We start from the raw sequence: 16,919 nt of genomic DNA, 5'->3' as shown, positions 1-16,919 counted from the left end.
CTTACTTGAGGTGTGAGGCTCTCCTAGGCTTCCTGTTAGCTTTTCTTTTTTTTCGTTTTTTAGGAAGGGATAGATCTATTGCCCCCTGAGAACATCTTTCTGTTCCTTTTCAGTTAGCTTTTGGGTCCTCTCATTTATTTAGTCTCTATTTATACAGGCTCAGTTTTGTCTATTATGTAGAAACAGCCTTTATGGGGGACAACTTCTCATTCATTTCTGAAGAGTAAGGATTTCCAAAGAGAAGGAGATCAGCGTCCCTCTGAGAATGATGGTAAAAGGGTTAAAGAGACTAACCTTATTTCTGAGTAGAAAACCAAAGTTCGTTTTTCTCTTGTTTTCTGACGTAAGATTAGTCTCTACCTCTGTTCAGAGGCCAGGCCAGTCCAGGCCTTTGAGGAATTATCGTATGCAAAAGAACACAGAATTCGTAAGTTGTAAATTTGTGCAGAAAAATAGACCAAAGATAACTAGCTGCTCTGGTGAATATTATTGATAGCTTAAAAAAATAGCCTCTGATGTTTTATACAGTGAAAAATGATCCCTTTTTCTGTCCTATGTATCCGCCTTTACTAGGGCTTTGGGTGTCAGGTGAAAGCAGGAAATCCGGTGTAGCTGCAGTTGTCTCCCAGGGCCTTTCCTTCGGGTAAGGGAATTACACATGGGAGACAGTGCCTGAGTACCTTACTATTCCTGAGACAGATTATGGAAGTGAGGGTGGGCTGCAGTCGGAAGAGGACTGGTAGGATTGGGCATGATAGCAGAAGGGTCAGGAAGTGGGAGTTGGAGCTGGACCATGGGGGTGGGCAAGGTGGGTGAAGGGGAGAAGAATGTATATTGTCCAGTGGGAGGATGGGTTAGGGAAGGGGAATATCCAGACTGGAGACTGGGCGGCAGTGAGCCCGTGTCCGAAGTTCCTGGAGGAATATTCAGGGCTCCCAGGGCCCTGGGTGAGGGTCCAGGGAAGAGTCCATGAGTTCCATTCAAGGGTCTGTGTGTCCTGTTCAGATGTCCAGGGATTTGGTCCAGGGACCTGGAAGTTTGGTTCAGCAGACCAGGAGTCTTGGCTCTGAGTCCCTGTAGCCTCTTCAGAAGTCCAGAGACAGTAGTTCTGGCTGAGACACTGGAGTTTGTCTCCAACAATCCAGAAGTCCTGTTTGGGAGCTTGTTCATTGTGAAGAATAGAGAGGTACTGCTTGGAAGAGCTGTGGTAGGGAGGGCCCGCTTGGCACAGAGGGTGGGCCCTACTACATGAAGCAGGAAACGCACCTTTCCTCGGAGCAGTTGTTGGAAGGTCAGGAAAATGGCGTCGGGATCTTTGTGAGCTGTGGTCCTGCCCTGTGGAGGAAGCTGAGGGCAGAGGATGGGCCTGAGGCCAGAGACTGGGCCAGATATGCCTCCCTTGTGTATGTGGGAAGGTAGGGTACCAGCACCTGGACTTTTGGATGGGAGGAAGCATTCATTCCTTGATATGTCATCCCCTGTACCTCAAGATTCCTAGAATTCCTTTCTTCCCTCAGGTCTCCTAAGGAGACTGAGTCAGAAAGGAAGGACAATTTCTATAGTTCCCTTGATTGGGGCCTTACCTGGGTTCCAAGGAGGCCCTGCAGGGCCCCAAGGAGGAGGCGGACCTGTCCAGAAAGCTGTCCCAGGAGGGATGAGAGGCAAGTGGGTCCCAGTTGTCCCTGTGCTGCCATCACTCCCTCCAGCAGAAGGGTCGTCGCTCCCAGAACGTCCTGTGCCTTGGTCTGCTCCTGGGAAAGAGATGGAAGAGAGAAGCGGATTGCTTCAAAGGGCATGCAAATAGCGGGTGGGGAGCCTGTAGGAGTAGCCAGCAGAATGAATCATAAGAGCTGAGAATTGGACAGGACCATGGTCCCACCCAGCACAGGAATTCCTTCACAGTCTCCCGACAATTGGTCATCAGCCTCTGCTTGAATAACTAGTGTCCGGTAACCCAGCCTGGTCTTACATTTAATTTCAGTCAGAAAAGCTGTTTTTTTTCCTTACATTACACTGAAATCTGCCCTTTTATAGCTTTACCTCTTGGTTCTAGTGCTGCAAATCTCTTTCTGCTACAAAAATCTTAGGATCATATGATTTATTTTTAAAATGTAGAGATGAAACCATTATAAGAGTATAAAGAAGAAAGGAAGGGGCTTACCGATAAATGGCAGAGCTGGAACTACAAGGGCCCCTTAAGGAACTGTCCTTCCCTGGCCCAGCGCCCCTAGACCATCTGAGGGAAGAAGGGGATTCCAGGGATCCTGAAAGCAGACCTACTAAGGAGTACTCCATCCCAGGAGGTTTCAGCGTCTCAGACTGAAGCACTTCATGCTATAGCACAAGACTGCCACTGCCTCCAAGCCAATCAGACAGGCTTTCTTTTTTTAACCGTTCCTCGCATAACATGTTTTCTAACCTCTCACTGTGCAGGCTGCTTCATCCTGGACACATGCTAGTTTAATAGATCCCTCTGAATAAATTAGCACGTGTCTAGAGGAGAATGTCTAGTACTCAGTCCAGTATTTTTAAGTGCAGTCCACTCAGAAGACAGTTTTATAGGACTATTTCCATAATGTGGATGCTAAACATCTAAGGTTGCCTAGAATCACTAGCTCTTAAATAGCTGCTTCAGAAATGTTACATGCTAAGTTTGGGGTCAACTCAACCCTCCCAGATTGTTTTCATAGTGAGTTCTAGGGTTAGAAGTTTATATGCGGGAAGCAGGGGCCTTGTGGCCTGAAAGCTGGAGTAGGGCTTTACTCAATTACACGTGTAGAATTTTTTTATGTATCTATTAAATTTCACTATGTTTTGAACCTAGCCTTTCAGTGATTTGAATCTTGATTCTGTCTTTTGTTTGCTATTTTTTTTTGCTGTTTCCTAGCTTTGTGTCATCTGTGGCTGACAGATCAGTCTTACTTCTTCATGACAATTTAAGAAGGTTGAACAGAAATAAGTCAAAGCCATGGCCCACGAGAGACCTCTGGCTAGCTTTTCATGGTGTTCAGCTTTGAATCTACTTAATGTACTGGGACTGCAAGCCATCACCCAGAGGATATCGTCATAGTAGGATGTAGATTGGCTTAGGGTGGCCACGCTGAAGGTGAGGTATTTTCAGGGAGCTCAGGAATTTTGAAGAATCCATAAGAAGCAGCACAAAATTGATGAAGACAGGATGTAGAGAAACCGAGGCAAGGGATGGCTTTCTTACCGTCTGGGTTTTCCATTCTCTCAAGCTAAAGTCCACAGCAGGCAGCAGGACAGGTGTGGACAGAGGGTTAATGTCTGGGCACTGGCTCTGTTGAAAAAGATTATTGGGGGAAGAGAGAGAAGGGAGCTGAAACGGGGGTATGGTGGCCCAATGATCAGGATATGAGTAATATATCCAGATTAGAGCTTTTAAAGGGCTTGATTGTAAATCATAATCTTTGGCAAAGAGTGGTGATCAGGCAATGGTGGCCTTGCCAAAGACAATATTGGAAAAATAGTGATCGGATCAGGGAGCAAGAGGAAGTGATGGGAGTGAAGGTATCTTTTCAGTTAAATGGATGGAGGGGAGAGTGTTTGGGGATTCTCACCAGTCTGCCGTGAAGGACGTGGGAATCACGAAGCAGTTTATTTAGGAGTCGGGGGTCACAGGCGGGAGGAGCCAGGCTGGACTGTGTCAGTCTTGCACTTAGGAGAAGCAAGACCACGAGGAGCAGTTCTTAGATCAGGAGATGTGAGGTTGAAAGGGGTGGATAAGGAAGAAAACATTGTCGGGTGGGGGTCCAGGAATTCCCACTCAGAACCCAGACCTGAAATCCAGGGACTCTGCCACTCAGATGCCTTATTCCTGGGAAATGGAATCCCCCCAGCCCTTCCCCACTGCAGCACGTCTCCTTTCTCTGTACCCCTTTTCCACATTCTGATTCTGCCCTTGGCCCCTCAAGTGTGTTCTTACCAGTCAGCTCCATTCTGGCCAGGCTGTCTGGTTGGAGTGGCACCCTGTACGGGGCCTCTCCCCTGAATCCTTCCTGGGGCCATGGAGGCGGCTTGGGCTCTTGAACTTCTGGGCAGAGAGGGGTGGGGCACAGCACAGGTGGGCCAACGAAGAGGGTCTGGAATCTATCCTGCAAGTGACAGGAATAATGAACACTTAATCAAGTTTCAAGGAAGAGACTCTGCCTAGGGGGGTAACAGATGCTGGGAAGGCTTGTGATGCTCACCAGCCTAGAATTGCTAAAGCTCTGACCGCTCCCATGTTTTCTTGTGATTGTAGCATATGGTGTCTCTTTGTCAGAGTTCCTCAGTGAATCTGATATGGGTTCGGTGCCCCTGCCGCCTGCTGAGAGCAGCAGGACAGGATATGTACATACACACATTTTAATTGGCCTCAAATTCTGAGCAACCTTGGTTGTTTGGTTGGAGAAAATCTGGGATGGGGATAGAGAATGGAAGTATTGTGGCCCAAGCCTGGAGAAGAGGGGGAAATGGGTAGAGGGCCAGGATGAGGAACTAGGAAACATATGCAGTGTATTGAGAAGTAGCTTGGGAAGTGCGGTTGAGGAGTGAAATTAGGCAAACATTTAAAAAAACTGGATTACTGCAGGTCGGTGATTAAAAGATTAAGAGAAGGTGGTGTGGCAGAAGTTAACCTCTCATTCTTTCCCGTTTACCCATCCACAAAAGCCTCCTTTTCTTTGTACTCCAAATTCTGAACTACTGGGTTTTCCAAGGTGAAGAGATACACTAACAGTCTTGGGAACTTCCTTCCTGAGGCAAGTTATCCAGGAATGGGCACCTGCTGAGTGAGGTGATGCCCGCCTTACATGGCATACTTTGCCTTAGACACCCGCCATATCTGTCTGGTAGCCCACAACTTCCTCCCTGCCCCCTCTTCAGACCCCTTCCTGTTCCTTCCCAGGACCCCCCACATGGCTTCCTCCTTCTTTCACAAGTTGTGCAAAGAGGCCTGCACCTGATTCAATATTGGGATTTCCTGGAGGTCTGTCAACATGCACGAGCCCTCCTCCCATCACCCTCTCCTTGTGCCCTGGCTTGCCTGACCCAGCTTCCCCGGACCCTGGATTAAGAACCTTAAACTAACTGGGAATGACTGGGCAAGCATGGCGATTGAGGCTGAGTCCATCTTGGTGCTGTGTTCCCTAAGCCCTAATGTACCTTTCTCATTTTCTCCCTGAGCCCATGTCCCCTTTCCTTAGGGCCAGTCGGGACTGTGCTGTATTCCACTAAATCTGTGACCAGTCCCTTAGGATCCAGCACCCACCCCCTCCCCCTGCGCTGTCCTGCTCCTCCCATTCTGGGAAGGCCATACTCTTCTTGACAAAGGTCAGTGCCTGTAGGTTCCAGTTTGCCTGCCCCTCCCCCAGCTGGGAGCCCAATCCTCTTTCCTGTCCTTGCTACCCTCACTTAACTCCAAACTCTGCTTACCACTCACCGGGTGCAGGAGGGCTCCAGGACCCAGGTGCAGAGCAGGCAGTACTCTGGGGAGTAGATGGGTAGGAAGGCATGTGGCGTTGGAGCATAGCCCCTTCACGGCAGTGGGGTCACACGCCTGCCCAGGCCACTTCTGCCCAATCAGAGAGCCGGGAGCCACCAGACACTGGCGAGGGCCCCCGGAAGTGACGCCTTCCTCCCACCCTCGTTGGACCTGGAGCCCCTGCCTGGACCATGGTCCACTAGTGGAGCCCAACTCCTCCACCCACACACACCACAGACAGGATTTGAATAGGGCAATCTATCTTTTCCTAGGAGATAGGAAACCTGGGACCTGACTGGAGAGGAGATGGGAGGGGAACAGGTTTTTTCTAGGAGGAATCTAGCAGGACATTTTTGTTTTCAGTTCTTGGCTGGCCAAATTTATTTTCCCTGGACACTACAACTGCTGCCAAAATCCAGTAGGGCTCTTGCTTTTCCTGCTTTTCTCTCCTATAACTCCTAGGGGATCATGTCTTATACCCCCTTTGTGGGTGGGAATGTGGGTTGCCAGTATTAGAGAATGACCCTGTCAGGGGTCAGTGTTATGGGGAAAGGGGCTTTGGACAGCTTGAGAGGACGGAGGTGTCGGGTGTGTGTGCTGGGCTCAGGTGCTCCTCTGTTGGGGCCCATTGGCTCCGACAGCTACACCCACTTATTTCTGCCCTGTGCCCTCCTTTGCTTGCCCCTTCTTTCTCCCTCTTCCATTTCCTACCATTCCATATGTGACAAGAGGAATAACCAGGCCCATGTGTCCCTGTCTTAGGAAAGACAGCTGCTGAACCTCCCCCGCAAATACCTCCTGCTGGCCCCCCTCTTCCTTTGGTCCTGGCTTTCGTTCCTTTACTTTCCCCTCAATCCCAGTCTCCCCACAGCCTCTGTCCTCAGAGGCGTCCAGGCCTGACCTTGTTCCCATCCCCCCGCCCCCCTCCAATTCTTCCTCAGGCTCTCTCCTGCTCCTCCTCCCCAGGATGGGGCTGTCTGCTAAGGAGTGTGGCCTGGATCCCGGAATTCTCCAGTTCAGCCAGATGAGATGCTTCCCAAGATTAGGAAGGAGGGTGCTGGGATGGTTGGGAGGATGGTGGGTGTGTGGGGGTGGGAGGGGACAGGGAGGCAGTCATGACCAGGAAACCAAGACTGAGGAGGGTGGGGTGGGGTGGAGAGAATGAGGGTCCTCTGGGTGAAGGAAGAAGGTGAGAAAGCATGTCAGGCTGGGGACGATGATGGTTGGATGGGCCTGAGGACAGGTTATAGTAGGGAGGGAAACACTGTCACCAGAAAGGAGACACTGTTTCTGGCCAAGTTCCTGTCCTGGGAACAGTAGAGTGAGGAGAGACCTCAGAGAAGAGATAGGGACACGGGCTAGGCAGTGAGAGTGGGTAGTGTGGGATTTGAGAGATGCTGTGGGCCCAGAGTCGGGGAGGTCAGTTGAGGGGCCTTTCCTGCACGCTGTCATCCTTAAAGACAAGGCTTCATCTTTCTGGCAGGAACCGAATCCTAGCCCAGTGGCCGGCCCAGGCCTCAGGCCCAGCCTTCGCCCTTCCCTGGCCAAGGGATCTGGTCCTGGGCCGGACACGCACCTCCTGGTTCAGTCACCCTGTGGCGGCCGGCAGGGGGGGTGGGGGTGGGGGCTTCAGACCTGCCTCTCCTCCCCTCTTCGCGCCCCCTGGTCCCTCCCCTCCCCCTACCCCCTTCGCTCCCCCTTCCCCTCCAGCCCCTCCCTTCTCCCCTGCCCGGTCCCAGCCCCTCCCTCCCCTCCCCCACTCGCGATCCGGGCCGCGGCTGCTGGGCCGGACCCCCCGGGCTCAGCCCGGCCCCTCGCCGAGCCGCTGCCGCCGCCCCGTTTGCTGAAGAGGAGGCCCCCGACCGGGGTGCGGGGCGCTGGGCATAAAACGGGCCAGAGCCGGCGCCCGGGGCACTAGAGCTGCGTACGGCCCGGGTCAGCGCCCGCCCGCTCGCCCGCGCTCCTCCCGGCCGCTCCTCCCGCCCTGCCCGGCCGGCGCCGCGCCGACTCCACCGCGGCCCGACGAGCCCCTCACACTGCCGGGGCCCTGGCCCCTGCCCCCTCCGGTTGTACCGCCCCGGGCCCGGCCCTCCTCCCACCTCCCTCCTCCCTCTCCTGCTCCCTCCTCCCTCCCTCCTCCCCAGCTGTCCCGTTCGCGTCATGCCGAGCCTCCCGGCCCCGCCAGCCCCGCTGCTGCTCCTCGGGCTGCTGCTGCTCGGCCCCCGGCCGACCCGCGGCGCCGGCCCCGAGCTCCCTGCGCTGCCCATCCGGCCCGAGAAGGAGCCACTGCCCATTCGGGGAGCGGCAGGTAGGTGGGCGCCCCAAGGAGGTGCGGGCGGGGAGTCCTGCTTGGGGCAAGTCCGCGCCGGTCGGGAGGGGGCGCGGGGCGCAGGTGGCTCCGCGCTGCGGGCAGCCTGTAGGGGTGGGCGGGGGGCCGCGCCAGGCGCGTAGTGCCCGGGGACCCGGGCCCGGCCCGCAGCTCCTGGGGCGGGCACACAGCAGGAATGGGACAGCGGCTGCCAGCCAAGCCCGTCCCGGCAGGCTGCTCCTTCGGCGGAAAGGTCTATGCCTTGGACGAGACGTGGCACCCAGACCTGGGGGAGCCCTTCGGGGTGATGCGCTGCGTGCTGTGCGCCTGTGAGACGGTGAGTGGACTCAACGGCAGTGCCGGGGCCCTCACGGGTGGGGTAGCGCTGGGGTTCTGGGACGTCGGAGTGGACTGGGAGCTGCTAAGGAGAAAGAAGCGAGCCTGCAGATATTTGGGATATTTTTCTGGCGGAGGACGGGGATGGGGGGAGCGCCCCCTTCAAGTTTCAGGTGTTGACTATTATTGATCGTCCACTGTCAGACTCTTTGACAGCTCCATTTCATCCGTCTCTCGCTTAACTCCTAGAACAACTTTGCTAGATAGATACTATTATTATCCCCATGTTTTCAGACAGGGACCCCAAAGTCCAGAGAGTTTAAGCAACTTGTCTAGGGTCCTGCAGCTTGTAAGTAGCAGAGCGGTCTGCCTCCGTGGGACCACTTGCCTTGCTCCTGTGACTCCCCACCTCGCCCTTGGGTCTCACGGATTGGTGTCTTTCACTCACTTGGTTTTCCCGTCTTTTCCGCGAGCAGCCTCAGTGGGGTCGCCGCGCGAGGGGCCTGGGCAGGGTCAGCTGCAAGAACATTAAACCCGAGTGCCCAACCCTGTCCTGCGGACAGCCGCTCCAGCTGCCAGGACACTGCTGCCAGACCTGCCCCCAGGGTAAGGCCCGTTCCATGCTGAGGGAAGGGCGGCAGGACCACGGTGCTTGGTCCTGAGCCCCGTGGATGGGGCAGATGGAACGGATGGAGGGGTGCCCAGTGCCCAGCTGAAGCCCGTGTCCCTCATTCATGGTGCAGAGCGCAGCGGTCCCGAGAGGCAGCCGATGGGCTTGGCCTTCGAGTATCCGCGCGATCCAGAGCACCGCAGCTACAGCGACCGCGGGGAGCCGGGCGTTGAAGATCGGGCTCGTGGAGACGGCCACACAGGTAGGCAGGGACCCGGCAGGGACTAGAGCTGCCACAGCAGGTGACAGTACTAGGGACATATTTCTCCTCTTGCAGACTTTGTGGCGCTGCTGACTGGGCCAAGGTCACAGGCTGTGGCACGGGCCCGAGTGTCGCTGCTGCGTTCTAGCCTGCGTTTCTCCATCTCCTACCGGCAGTGAGTAAGGGGAAAGAGGGAGGTGTTGACTGGGCACCGGAGGTGGAGGCGGGAGAATTGGGAGAAGCCGGAGGGGCTGCTAGTAGCTGGGGCTCAAAGTCAGTGCTCACTGGACCCTCATTCCCAGGCTGGACCTTCTCACCCGGATCCGCTTCTCAGACTCCACTGGCAGCATCCTGTTTGAACACCCTGCAGCCCCCACCCAAGATGGCCTGGTGAGATGATGCCATTTATGAGTGTTTAACGAGTGTGGGCACTGTGCTGAGAGTGTTCTGTATTGCCTCCTTTGGTCCTCACAACAGCCCAGTGAGAGGAAGTCACTGACATTATGATGCCCATTTTACAGATGAGGGAACTGAGGCTCAGTAACAGAATGTGATTTGCTCAAGATCACACAGCTAGTAAGTGGAGGAGCCAGGCTTTGGACCCAAGCACCTGGATCCAGGGTCTCTTCTGAAGTTTCCTAGGAGGGCCTGGGGGCTCCTTCCCATATTCCTTCCTCACTAGAGCTGGGCCTCTTAGCTGACCTATCCTGCATACTGTCTGAGTGGGGCCTTCTTGTCTCTCTGCTCCAGGTCTGTGGGGTGTGGCGAGCAGTGCCTCGGTTGTCTCTGCGGCTCCTTAGGGCAGAACAGCTGCATGTGGCACTTGTGACACCCACTCATCCTTCAGGGGAGGTCTGGGGGCCTCTTATCCGGCACCGGGCCCTGGCTGCAGGTGAGGGGAGCAAACAGTCCCTGGGCATGAAGTTCTGTCTTCTCTGTCTCCAGGAGTGGAGTGGGCTGAGGACGGCACTTTCTGATGGGCTCTCATGGTCCTCCCTCCCCCAGAGACCTTCAGTGCCATCCTGACCCTGGAAGGCCCCCCACAGCAGGGCATAGGGGGCATCACCCTACTCACTCTCAGTGACACAGAGGACTCCTTGCATTTTTTGCTGCTCTTCCGTGGGCTGCTGGAATCCAGGAGTGGGGGTAAGTGGGATATGGGGAGGGCATGTATAAGGGTAGGGAGAACACCTAGCTCTCAGAGGGGTCCACATGTGCCACTGTTGCAGGACCAGCCCAGGTCCCCTTGCAGCTCCAGATTCTACACCAGGGGCAGCTATTGCGAGAGCTCCAGGCCAATGCCTCCACCCAGGTGAGTGAAGGTCCGGCTTTGCTGTCACCTGCTCTGGCCTCGAACTGCGCCCACCATACCCTGCTTTGTCTCCAGGAGCCAGGTTTCGCTGAGGTGCTGCCCAATCTGACAGCCCAGGAGATGGACTGGCTGGTGCTGGGGGAGCTGCAGATAGCCCTGGAGAGAGCAAGTGGGCCAGGGTTGCGTATCAGCGGACACATTGCTGCCAGGCAGAGCTGTGATGGTGAGGCAGGGTGGGGCCTGGCACCCCGGGTGCACCTAACTTAGAGGCACAGACAGTGCCAGGGGCCGGGCCAGGGTGGGTATGCGAGGGATCCTGGGGACTGGGGGTATGAGTGGCCATGGGGCCATCTTGCTTCAACTTGTCTTGCTTCTCTGCAGTCCTGCAAAGTGTCCTTTGCGGGGCCGATACCCTGATCCCCGTTCAGACGGGTGCTGCTGGCTCAGCCATTCTTACACTGCTAGGAAATGGCTCCCTCATCTACCAAGTAAGAGTCAGGGGCTGCAGGAGGTGGGAGGGCAGCAGGGTGGGGGGTGGGGCTTTGGGCTGCAATGGTTCAGGCCCCAGGCCTCTGCCATTCCAATTTGCCCTCCCCAACCCTGTCCACCAGGTGCAAGTGGTAGGTACAGGCAGTGAGGTGGTGGCCATGACCCTGGAGACCAAGCCTCAGAGGAAGGACCAGCGCACTGTGCTGTGCCACATGGCCGGGCTCCAGCCAGGAGGACAGCTGGTGAGCGCTACCTGCAGAGCGGGGCCACGGGGCCCATGTACCGTAGCGGACAATGCGGTGCTGTGGGGAAGCAGGTGGGATGAGCAGGGCTGTTCAGCATCATTCGCTCTTTCGCAGGCTCCCTCACTGATACACTGACACACTGGACGCATCTTTAGTGAGCCTCAGGCGAGCGCCTGGATACAAAGGAAATCAGATGTGGCCCCTGTCTTCAGCAAACTCATATCCAGTGGGAGGTGTTAGGGAGGCCAGTGCAGGAGATCACGCAGTAATAATCGCGAGAACACTGGTTGCCCCTTGTTGAGCCTTTCTATGTGCTGCATACTGTACTGGTTGCTTTACTGATATTATTTTTGGTCCTCACAGTACGCATGTTAGAGAAGGTGAAGTGAAGGATCAGAGAAGTTAAGTAACTGCTCAGGATTGTTACGTAGGTAGGAAGTGGCAGAGAAGGGACTTGAACCTGAGCCTCCAAGGTTCTCATCCAGTGTTATTGGTTTCTGGAAGTATGCATGGGTGTAGTGGGGCCACAAAACATGGACAGACTTCAGAATCTTGGGCTTGTGTGGGAGCTGAGGAGGGGTTCATCTGGGATCTGGCAGGCTGCAGGTGGGGCTCACCCTTCCCTGCCCCCCCAGGCCGTGGGTGTCTGCCCTGGGCTGGGGGCCCGAGGGACTCATATGCTGCTGCAGAATGAGCTGTTCCTGACTGTGGCCACCAAGGACTTCCCAGATGGAGAGCTGCGGGGGCACGTGGCTGCCCTGTCCTACAGTGGGCACAGCGCCCGCCATGACAGTGAGTGCCCCAGGGGTCTGCCTGCCTGCCCTTTGCTATCCTCTAACCAGGGACTCCAGCATGTGAGGGGAGGTGCCAGAGGGCCAGAGACTCCTGTGCCTTTCTCTGTGCCTGAGCTCTAGGTTTGCATATGGAGATGTATAGGTGGGGGTGTATGAGGTGGCCCTGCTGGGAGACCCTCCTTGTTGCCATGGTGCAGGGGTCTAAAGCTTTCTGCTCCCCCAGCCCTGGGCCTATGCACAGTGTCTGCCAGCTTGTGGAATCTGTGCTGGGGAACATGGGGAATGCTGGGATTGAGTGGCTGCTCTAGACCATCTTCTTATCTGTCATCTCTCTCCTGTCTGGATCCAGCGCTGCCCGTGCCCCTGGCAGGAGCCCTGGTGTTGCCCCCTGTGCAGAGTCAGGCAGCAGGGCACGCCTGGCTTTCCCTGGATACCCACTGTCACCTGCACTATGACGTGCTGCTGGCCGGGCTCGGTGGCTCAGAACAGGGTACCGTCACTGCCCACCTCCTCGGGCCCCCGGGGGTGCCAGGGCCCCGGCGGCTGCTGAAGGGATTCTATGGCCCGGAGGTGAGGATGTGATGGTGGGAGGCAGCTTGGAAAATACCTGCTTTTTAGCAGGAAGGTCTGTGGCTGGGGAAGCAGAGAGCAGACTGCCTAGTGTGGCCCAGCTGGCATGGGCTCAGGAGTCAGACAGACTGGCGGAGAGTCTGACTCGACCTTTCATTATCCATTCCTCTTCCTGCATCCTTCTCTGGGGGGATCCTTTAATAGTATGTAATGTCCTGGACCTCCAGAGTGGGTGAGATGACCAAGCCACCTGAAGTGGGCTCGGTTGTCATAAACTTAGCATCAGAGCCACTGGGCTTCTGAGCTCCGCGGCATCACTCATGGGCTTTGCTCCCCTGGAGACCTTATTTAACCTCCCCAAGTCTCTGTTTCATCATCTGCAAATTGGGAATGGCAGGCTCCGCCTTAGAGTGCCTTATTCCGGTCCCTTATCCTATCTACTCACAGGCCCAGGGTGTGGTGAAGGACCTGGAGCCCGAACTACTGCGGCACCTGGCACAGGGCACTGCCGCCCTACTGATCACCACCAAGGGGAGCCCCCAAGGGGAGCTGCGAGGGCAGGTAGGCAGGCAGTATGGGCCCGTGGGGATGGGTGGGAGTAGAGCTGGCACAGCGTGCCCCTGCGTTAGTCACTTGCTCTCTCCAAGCCCTGGGGGTGGTAGTGTCACACTCCCTGGCTGCTCCGGAGGATGAAGTCATACGAAGTCCATAAATGACGAGGCTGGCAGCCGACCACCCTGTCCCTGGCAGCCGGCATGATTGGGGTGGCTAGTAGCATCCTCCTGGGGCTCAGGGGCGCTCAGGGGACGAGGTATTTCCGGTGGCAGGCAGGCAGTCTGGCCGCTGCTGGTGGAGCCGCATGGGGGACCCGGGGAGCTGCCGCAACCCGCCTCTCCTCCAGGTGCACATCGCCAATCAATGCGAAGTGGCGGGCCTGCGCCTGGCGGAGGCAGGGGCCGAGGGGGCGCGGAAGTCTGGTGCTTCTCATGCAGTGGCGGCCGCACTGCCGGCGTTGCCCGCTGTGCTCGGCCCTGACGCCCCAGCACCTGCCAAACCCGGCAGCCCCTGGCGAGCCCGAGACCCCAACACCTGCTTCTTCGAGGGGCAGCAGCGCCCCCATGGGGCTCGCTGGGCGCCTAATTACGACCCACTCTGCTCGCTCTGCACCTGCCAGGTAGGAAGCCTGGGAAGGGCGCACTGGGGCCTGGATTCAGGGTCAAGGGACCCCAGTCACCCCCCCACCTTCCCCTGCAGAGACGCACGGTGATTTGTGACCCCGTGGTGTGCCCACCGCCCAGCTGCCTGAGTCCGGTGCAGGCGCCGGACCAGTGCTGCCCTGTATGTCTGGGTGAGTGCCCTGCAGGGGTGGAAAGGGTCCTGGAGGTTCCGTGTGGGGAGTGAGGCCTCTCTGGAGGGAAGCAGGGTCAGCCTCTGCCTTCACTATTTCTTTGGCTCCACAGAGAAACAAGATGTCAGAGACCTTCTGGGGCTTCCACGGAGCAGGGACCCTGGAGAGGGTGAGCTGGCAGTATATGAACTGGGGTGGGGAACCCAGAGGAGCTGTGTGTGGGACCAGGAAGGGGACAGAAGGGCGAGAGTGTATGTGGGTGGGGGCGAAGGCTGAGGGGCGCAGGTTTCAGTGACACCTGCTAGGCATTCTTAGAGTTAATGGCCCACAGTGGGCCCTGGGGTTAGACAGTGTGGGGTGGGCCTGAGACTCAATACTAATGGAAGCTGGGCACTGTCCCCCACTAGGCTGCTATTTTGATGGTGACCGGAGCTGGCGGGCAGCGGGTACCCGGTGGCACCCCGTCGTGCCCCCATTTGGCTTGATTAAGTGTGCTGTCTGCACCTGCAAGGTATGGCTGTTCAATCTTCTCCAGTGCCATAACCCAGCTGGGTCTGTAGAGATGGGAAGGGGGCTGCCAGGAGAGAAAAGCCCAGCCTGGTGAGGAGAGCTCAAGGATCAATATAATGTGGGCTTTGAGAGGTGGCTTCCTATAGGAAAACGGCAAGTTGGCTCCCTGACCTGGTGTGACTGCTGGCTCTGCCAGCTGCCTAGCTCTATATAATCCCAGGCACTTTTTACACCTCCCGAGCTGTATTTTCCTCTCCAGTAAGCAGATGTGATAGCACCTACCTGGCAGGGCTACACTGCCGACTGAGTTCAGGTATATAAAGCACCAACCCAGGGCTTCTGAGTGAAGGACCATGGATATGTTACTCAAGGTATGGGGAAGGAGAAGGAAGAAGCAGGAGGCTTATGTGCCCCCCCTCCTTCCTGATACCCCTCACATAATGGATCCCTACAGGGGGACACTGGAGAGGTGCACTGTGAGAAGGTGCAGTGTCCCCGGCTGGCCTGTGCCCAGCCTGTCCGCGCCAACCCCACTGACTGCTGCAAACAGTGTCCAGGTGAGGGGGGTGGGCACGGAGGCCTCTTGGGGGCAGATAAGGCCCTTCACTGCCTTGTCCTGGGTGAGGGGATGAATAGTGAGGGTGGATGGAAGGGACTTCTCAGCCAGTTCCGCGTTTACTGAGCACTGCGCTGTTCCTAGGCTGGAGCCCGGGCTCTAAACACAGTGGAAGGAATGTGCATGCATTAGTGGGCTCTGATGGATTCCAGCCCCTGCCCCATCCACATCCATCCATCTATCCATCCATCCTCCATCCGTCACCTATTCATCATCCGTCATCCATCCATCTATCTATCCACCCATCTATTTAAATTTATCACCTACTAAGTGCCAGAAACCTCTAGGTGCTAGAGATTCAAAGACAAATAAAACCTGGGTGGCCCTCACAGAGCTCATATCTGTTGACCTGTTGCTTCTCCTTCCTTTCTTCTCTCTCTTCCAACAGTGGGGTCAGGGGCCCACCCCCAACTAGGGGACCCCATGCAGGCCGATGGGCCCAGGGGCTGCCGTTTTGCAGGGCAGTGGTTTCCGGAGAGCCAGAGCTGGCACCCCTCAGTGCCCCCCTTTGGAGAGATGAGCTGCATCACCTGCAGATGTGGGGTACGTGGGGAGTGAGGGCCTTGTGTGAGGTGGGCACTGGGGCCCTGGCCTGCTGTGGGGGGACCGTCCCAGGAAAGGCAGGCTTCTGGGAGCAGGCCTCCCCAAAGAAGCTGAAGGCCGCTGAGTCCCAGTGCTCCTGGGGACCCTCAGGATCTGCTTTGTCTTGCCCCAGGCAGGGGTTCCCCACTGTGAGCGGGACGACTGTTCGTTGCCACTGTCCTGCAGCCCAGGGAAGGAGAGTCGCTGCTGCTCCCACTGCACGTCCCGGCAGGGTAAGTGAGGGGGTCTTGGGGCAGCAGAATGGGGCTGACTGGGAGGGCAGGGAGCACCTGCCGTGTGCAGGAGCAGCGCTTTCTGCTGCACAAGTGTCATCCCATTCTGCCCTCACAGCTACCTTGGAGACTTCTGTGGATTACATTTTCTTTACAAAGGAGATTTCTGAAGCTCAGAGGAACTAGGCAATTAGACTAAGGTCACACAGCTGGTGTGTGCTGACTTGCTTAGAAAATTCTGACCTTTCTGGGGCCCTAACAGAGCTGCTCTGCTGGGCATTCTGTGCCACCCCGTTCATTCCCTCTCTTCTCCTCCTCCAGTTTACTCCCTTCTGTCTCCAGCAGCCCCCGAGACCAGGACAGTTCCAGAGCTGGAAAAAGAAGCTGAAGGCTCCTAGAGAGCAGCCAGAAGGCTGCACGACCAAGAGGACGACCAAGAGGACGGGGCCTGGGCTGGGGGGAGGAGTGGTGCCGAGGACCCTGCAGTTTCCTGTGGGGAACCCAGTGCCTTTGGCTCCTCTTTTCCGCCTCTTCTCCCTCCCCTACTACCTCTGGGAACCACGACTCCACAAGGGCCAGGGGCAACCAGGGCTGACTAAGGCCATGTCTACCCCAGCTCCTGTCCTGTCACCCTCTGGCCTCTGCCTTGGAAGCCCAACCCCTTTCCTTCTGTACATAATGTCACTGGCTTGTTGGGATTTTTAATTTATCCTCACTCAGCACCAAGGGTTCCCCCACTTCACTCCTGCTGCCCCTGAGCTGAGCAGAGTCATTATTGAAGATTTTTGTATTTATTAAAAGAAATTTTTTTTTCAGTCTTTGAGCTAAAGATTGTTTCTTTGTGGCCAGGGGAGAAGGTCTGAGAGTAAAAGGGGAGAGAGGAGCTCTGGCTCCAGGGGCGGACCCTTAGGGAGCAGGATGGCGCAGCAGTTGGCTGGCATGCCTGGATTCCGCAGAGGGACTTGGGACTGTCTTTGAGATGGACTAGAGCCTCAAGAACAAAGGCAACCTGAAGCAGAATTTAGATGTAAGTTTAGTTTCCACTGGCCTACCCATGGCAGGCATTTTTGCTGATTCCATGTTTGAAGTTGCTCCAAAGAGAGAAAAATGTAACCAGCCTCTACCGTCTTTGACTCAAATGAGATAAACACTTCCTGTTATTCTTCCTTCCTGGAAACTGGTTGTGTTCTGGACCAGTTCTAGGCAAATTTGAATCAGA

General features: G+C 56.2%; 2 protein-coding genes across 14 annotated transcripts; one reads left to right on the top strand and one right to left on the bottom strand.

Annotated features, from left to right (window-relative positions):
* Positions 1 to 472: 472 nt before the first annotated feature.
* THPO (thrombopoietin) lies at positions 473 to 7,079 on the bottom strand. 5 transcript variants are annotated; one of them, XM_033090801.1, is made up of 7 exons: positions 5,444 to 7,079; positions 3,947 to 4,115; positions 3,582 to 3,709; positions 3,215 to 3,301; positions 1,584 to 1,751; positions 1,267 to 1,347; positions 473 to 1,150 (listed from the first exon to the last, which is right to left on the bottom strand). In XM_033090801.1, exons 2-7 carry the CDS (start codon positions 3,957 to 3,959, stop codon positions 767 to 769), a joined length of 861 nt encoding a protein of 286 aa, XP_032946692.1. In that variant the 5' UTR covers positions 3,960 to 4,115; positions 5,444 to 7,079; the 3' UTR covers positions 473 to 766. The 5 variants fall into 5 exon arrangements, with proteins under 5 accessions (XP_032946692.1, XP_032946669.1, XP_032946660.1 ...); XM_033090778.1 differs by having other exon boundaries at positions 473 to 1,347; positions 5,437 to 7,079; XM_033090769.1 differs by having other exon boundaries at positions 473 to 1,347.
* Positions 7,080 to 7,324: 245 nt separating this feature from the next.
* On the top strand, positions 7,325 to 16,522 carry CHRD (chordin). Of its 9 annotated transcripts, none has more exons than XM_033091726.1 (23): positions 7,325 to 7,793; positions 8,027 to 8,130; positions 8,606 to 8,735; positions 8,873 to 9,001; positions 9,077 to 9,176; positions 9,304 to 9,391; positions 9,752 to 9,893; positions 10,007 to 10,147; positions 10,231 to 10,313; positions 10,389 to 10,536; positions 10,695 to 10,801; positions 10,925 to 11,044; positions 11,683 to 11,839; positions 12,191 to 12,411; positions 12,859 to 12,972; positions 13,313 to 13,585; positions 13,666 to 13,759; positions 13,872 to 13,928; positions 14,167 to 14,270; positions 14,724 to 14,826; positions 15,274 to 15,428; positions 15,601 to 15,700; positions 16,046 to 16,522. In XM_033091726.1, exons 1-23 carry the CDS (start codon positions 7,646 to 7,648, stop codon positions 16,096 to 16,098), a joined length of 2,871 nt encoding a protein of 956 aa, XP_032947617.1. In that variant the 5' UTR covers positions 7,325 to 7,645; the 3' UTR covers positions 16,099 to 16,522. The 9 variants fall into 9 exon arrangements, 8 of the variants coding, with proteins under 8 accessions (XP_032947617.1, XP_032947607.1, XP_032947558.1 ...); XM_033091716.1 differs by having other exon boundaries at positions 16,043 to 16,522; XM_033091667.1 differs by having other exon boundaries at positions 7,572 to 7,793; positions 10,204 to 10,313; positions 15,605 to 15,700; positions 16,022 to 16,495.
* Positions 16,523 to 16,919: the final 397 nt, after the last annotated feature.

This window comes from Rhinolophus ferrumequinum, chromosome 2 (genome assembly GCF_004115265.2).
Source record: "Rhinolophus ferrumequinum isolate MPI-CBG mRhiFer1 chromosome 2, mRhiFer1_v1.p, whole genome shotgun sequence".
Classification (NCBI taxonomy): domain Eukaryota; kingdom Metazoa; phylum Chordata; class Mammalia; order Chiroptera; family Rhinolophidae; genus Rhinolophus; species Rhinolophus ferrumequinum.
The sequence above is the reverse complement of the archived record's forward strand: the minus strand, read 5'-3'. Positions and strand labels throughout refer to the sequence as shown.

Bases quoted from the DNA above. Each gene is read 5' to 3' on its own strand.
- THPO (XM_033090778.1), bottom strand. The intron at 3,302-3,581 runs GTGAGAATCCCC...CTTTTTCAACAG, and splicing joins ACGTCCTTCACGGCAGACTG to AGCCAGTGCCCAGACATTAA. The intron at 1,752-3,214 runs GTAAGAAAGCCA...TCTCTTTCCCAG, and splicing joins GAGAATGGAAAACCCAGACG to GAGCAGACCAAGGCACAGGA.
- CHRD (XM_033091667.1), top strand. From the start codon at position 7,646: ATGCCGAGCCTCCCGGCCCCGCCAGCCCCGCTGCTGCTCCTCGGGCTG. The intron at 12,412-12,858 runs GTGAGGATGTGA...ATCTACTCACAG, and splicing joins AGGGATTCTATGGCCCGGAG to GCCCAGGGTGTGGTGAAGGA. The intron at 13,929-14,166 runs GTGAGCTGGCAG...GTCCCCCACTAG, and splicing joins GAGCAGGGACCCTGGAGAGG to GCTGCTATTTTGATGGTGAC.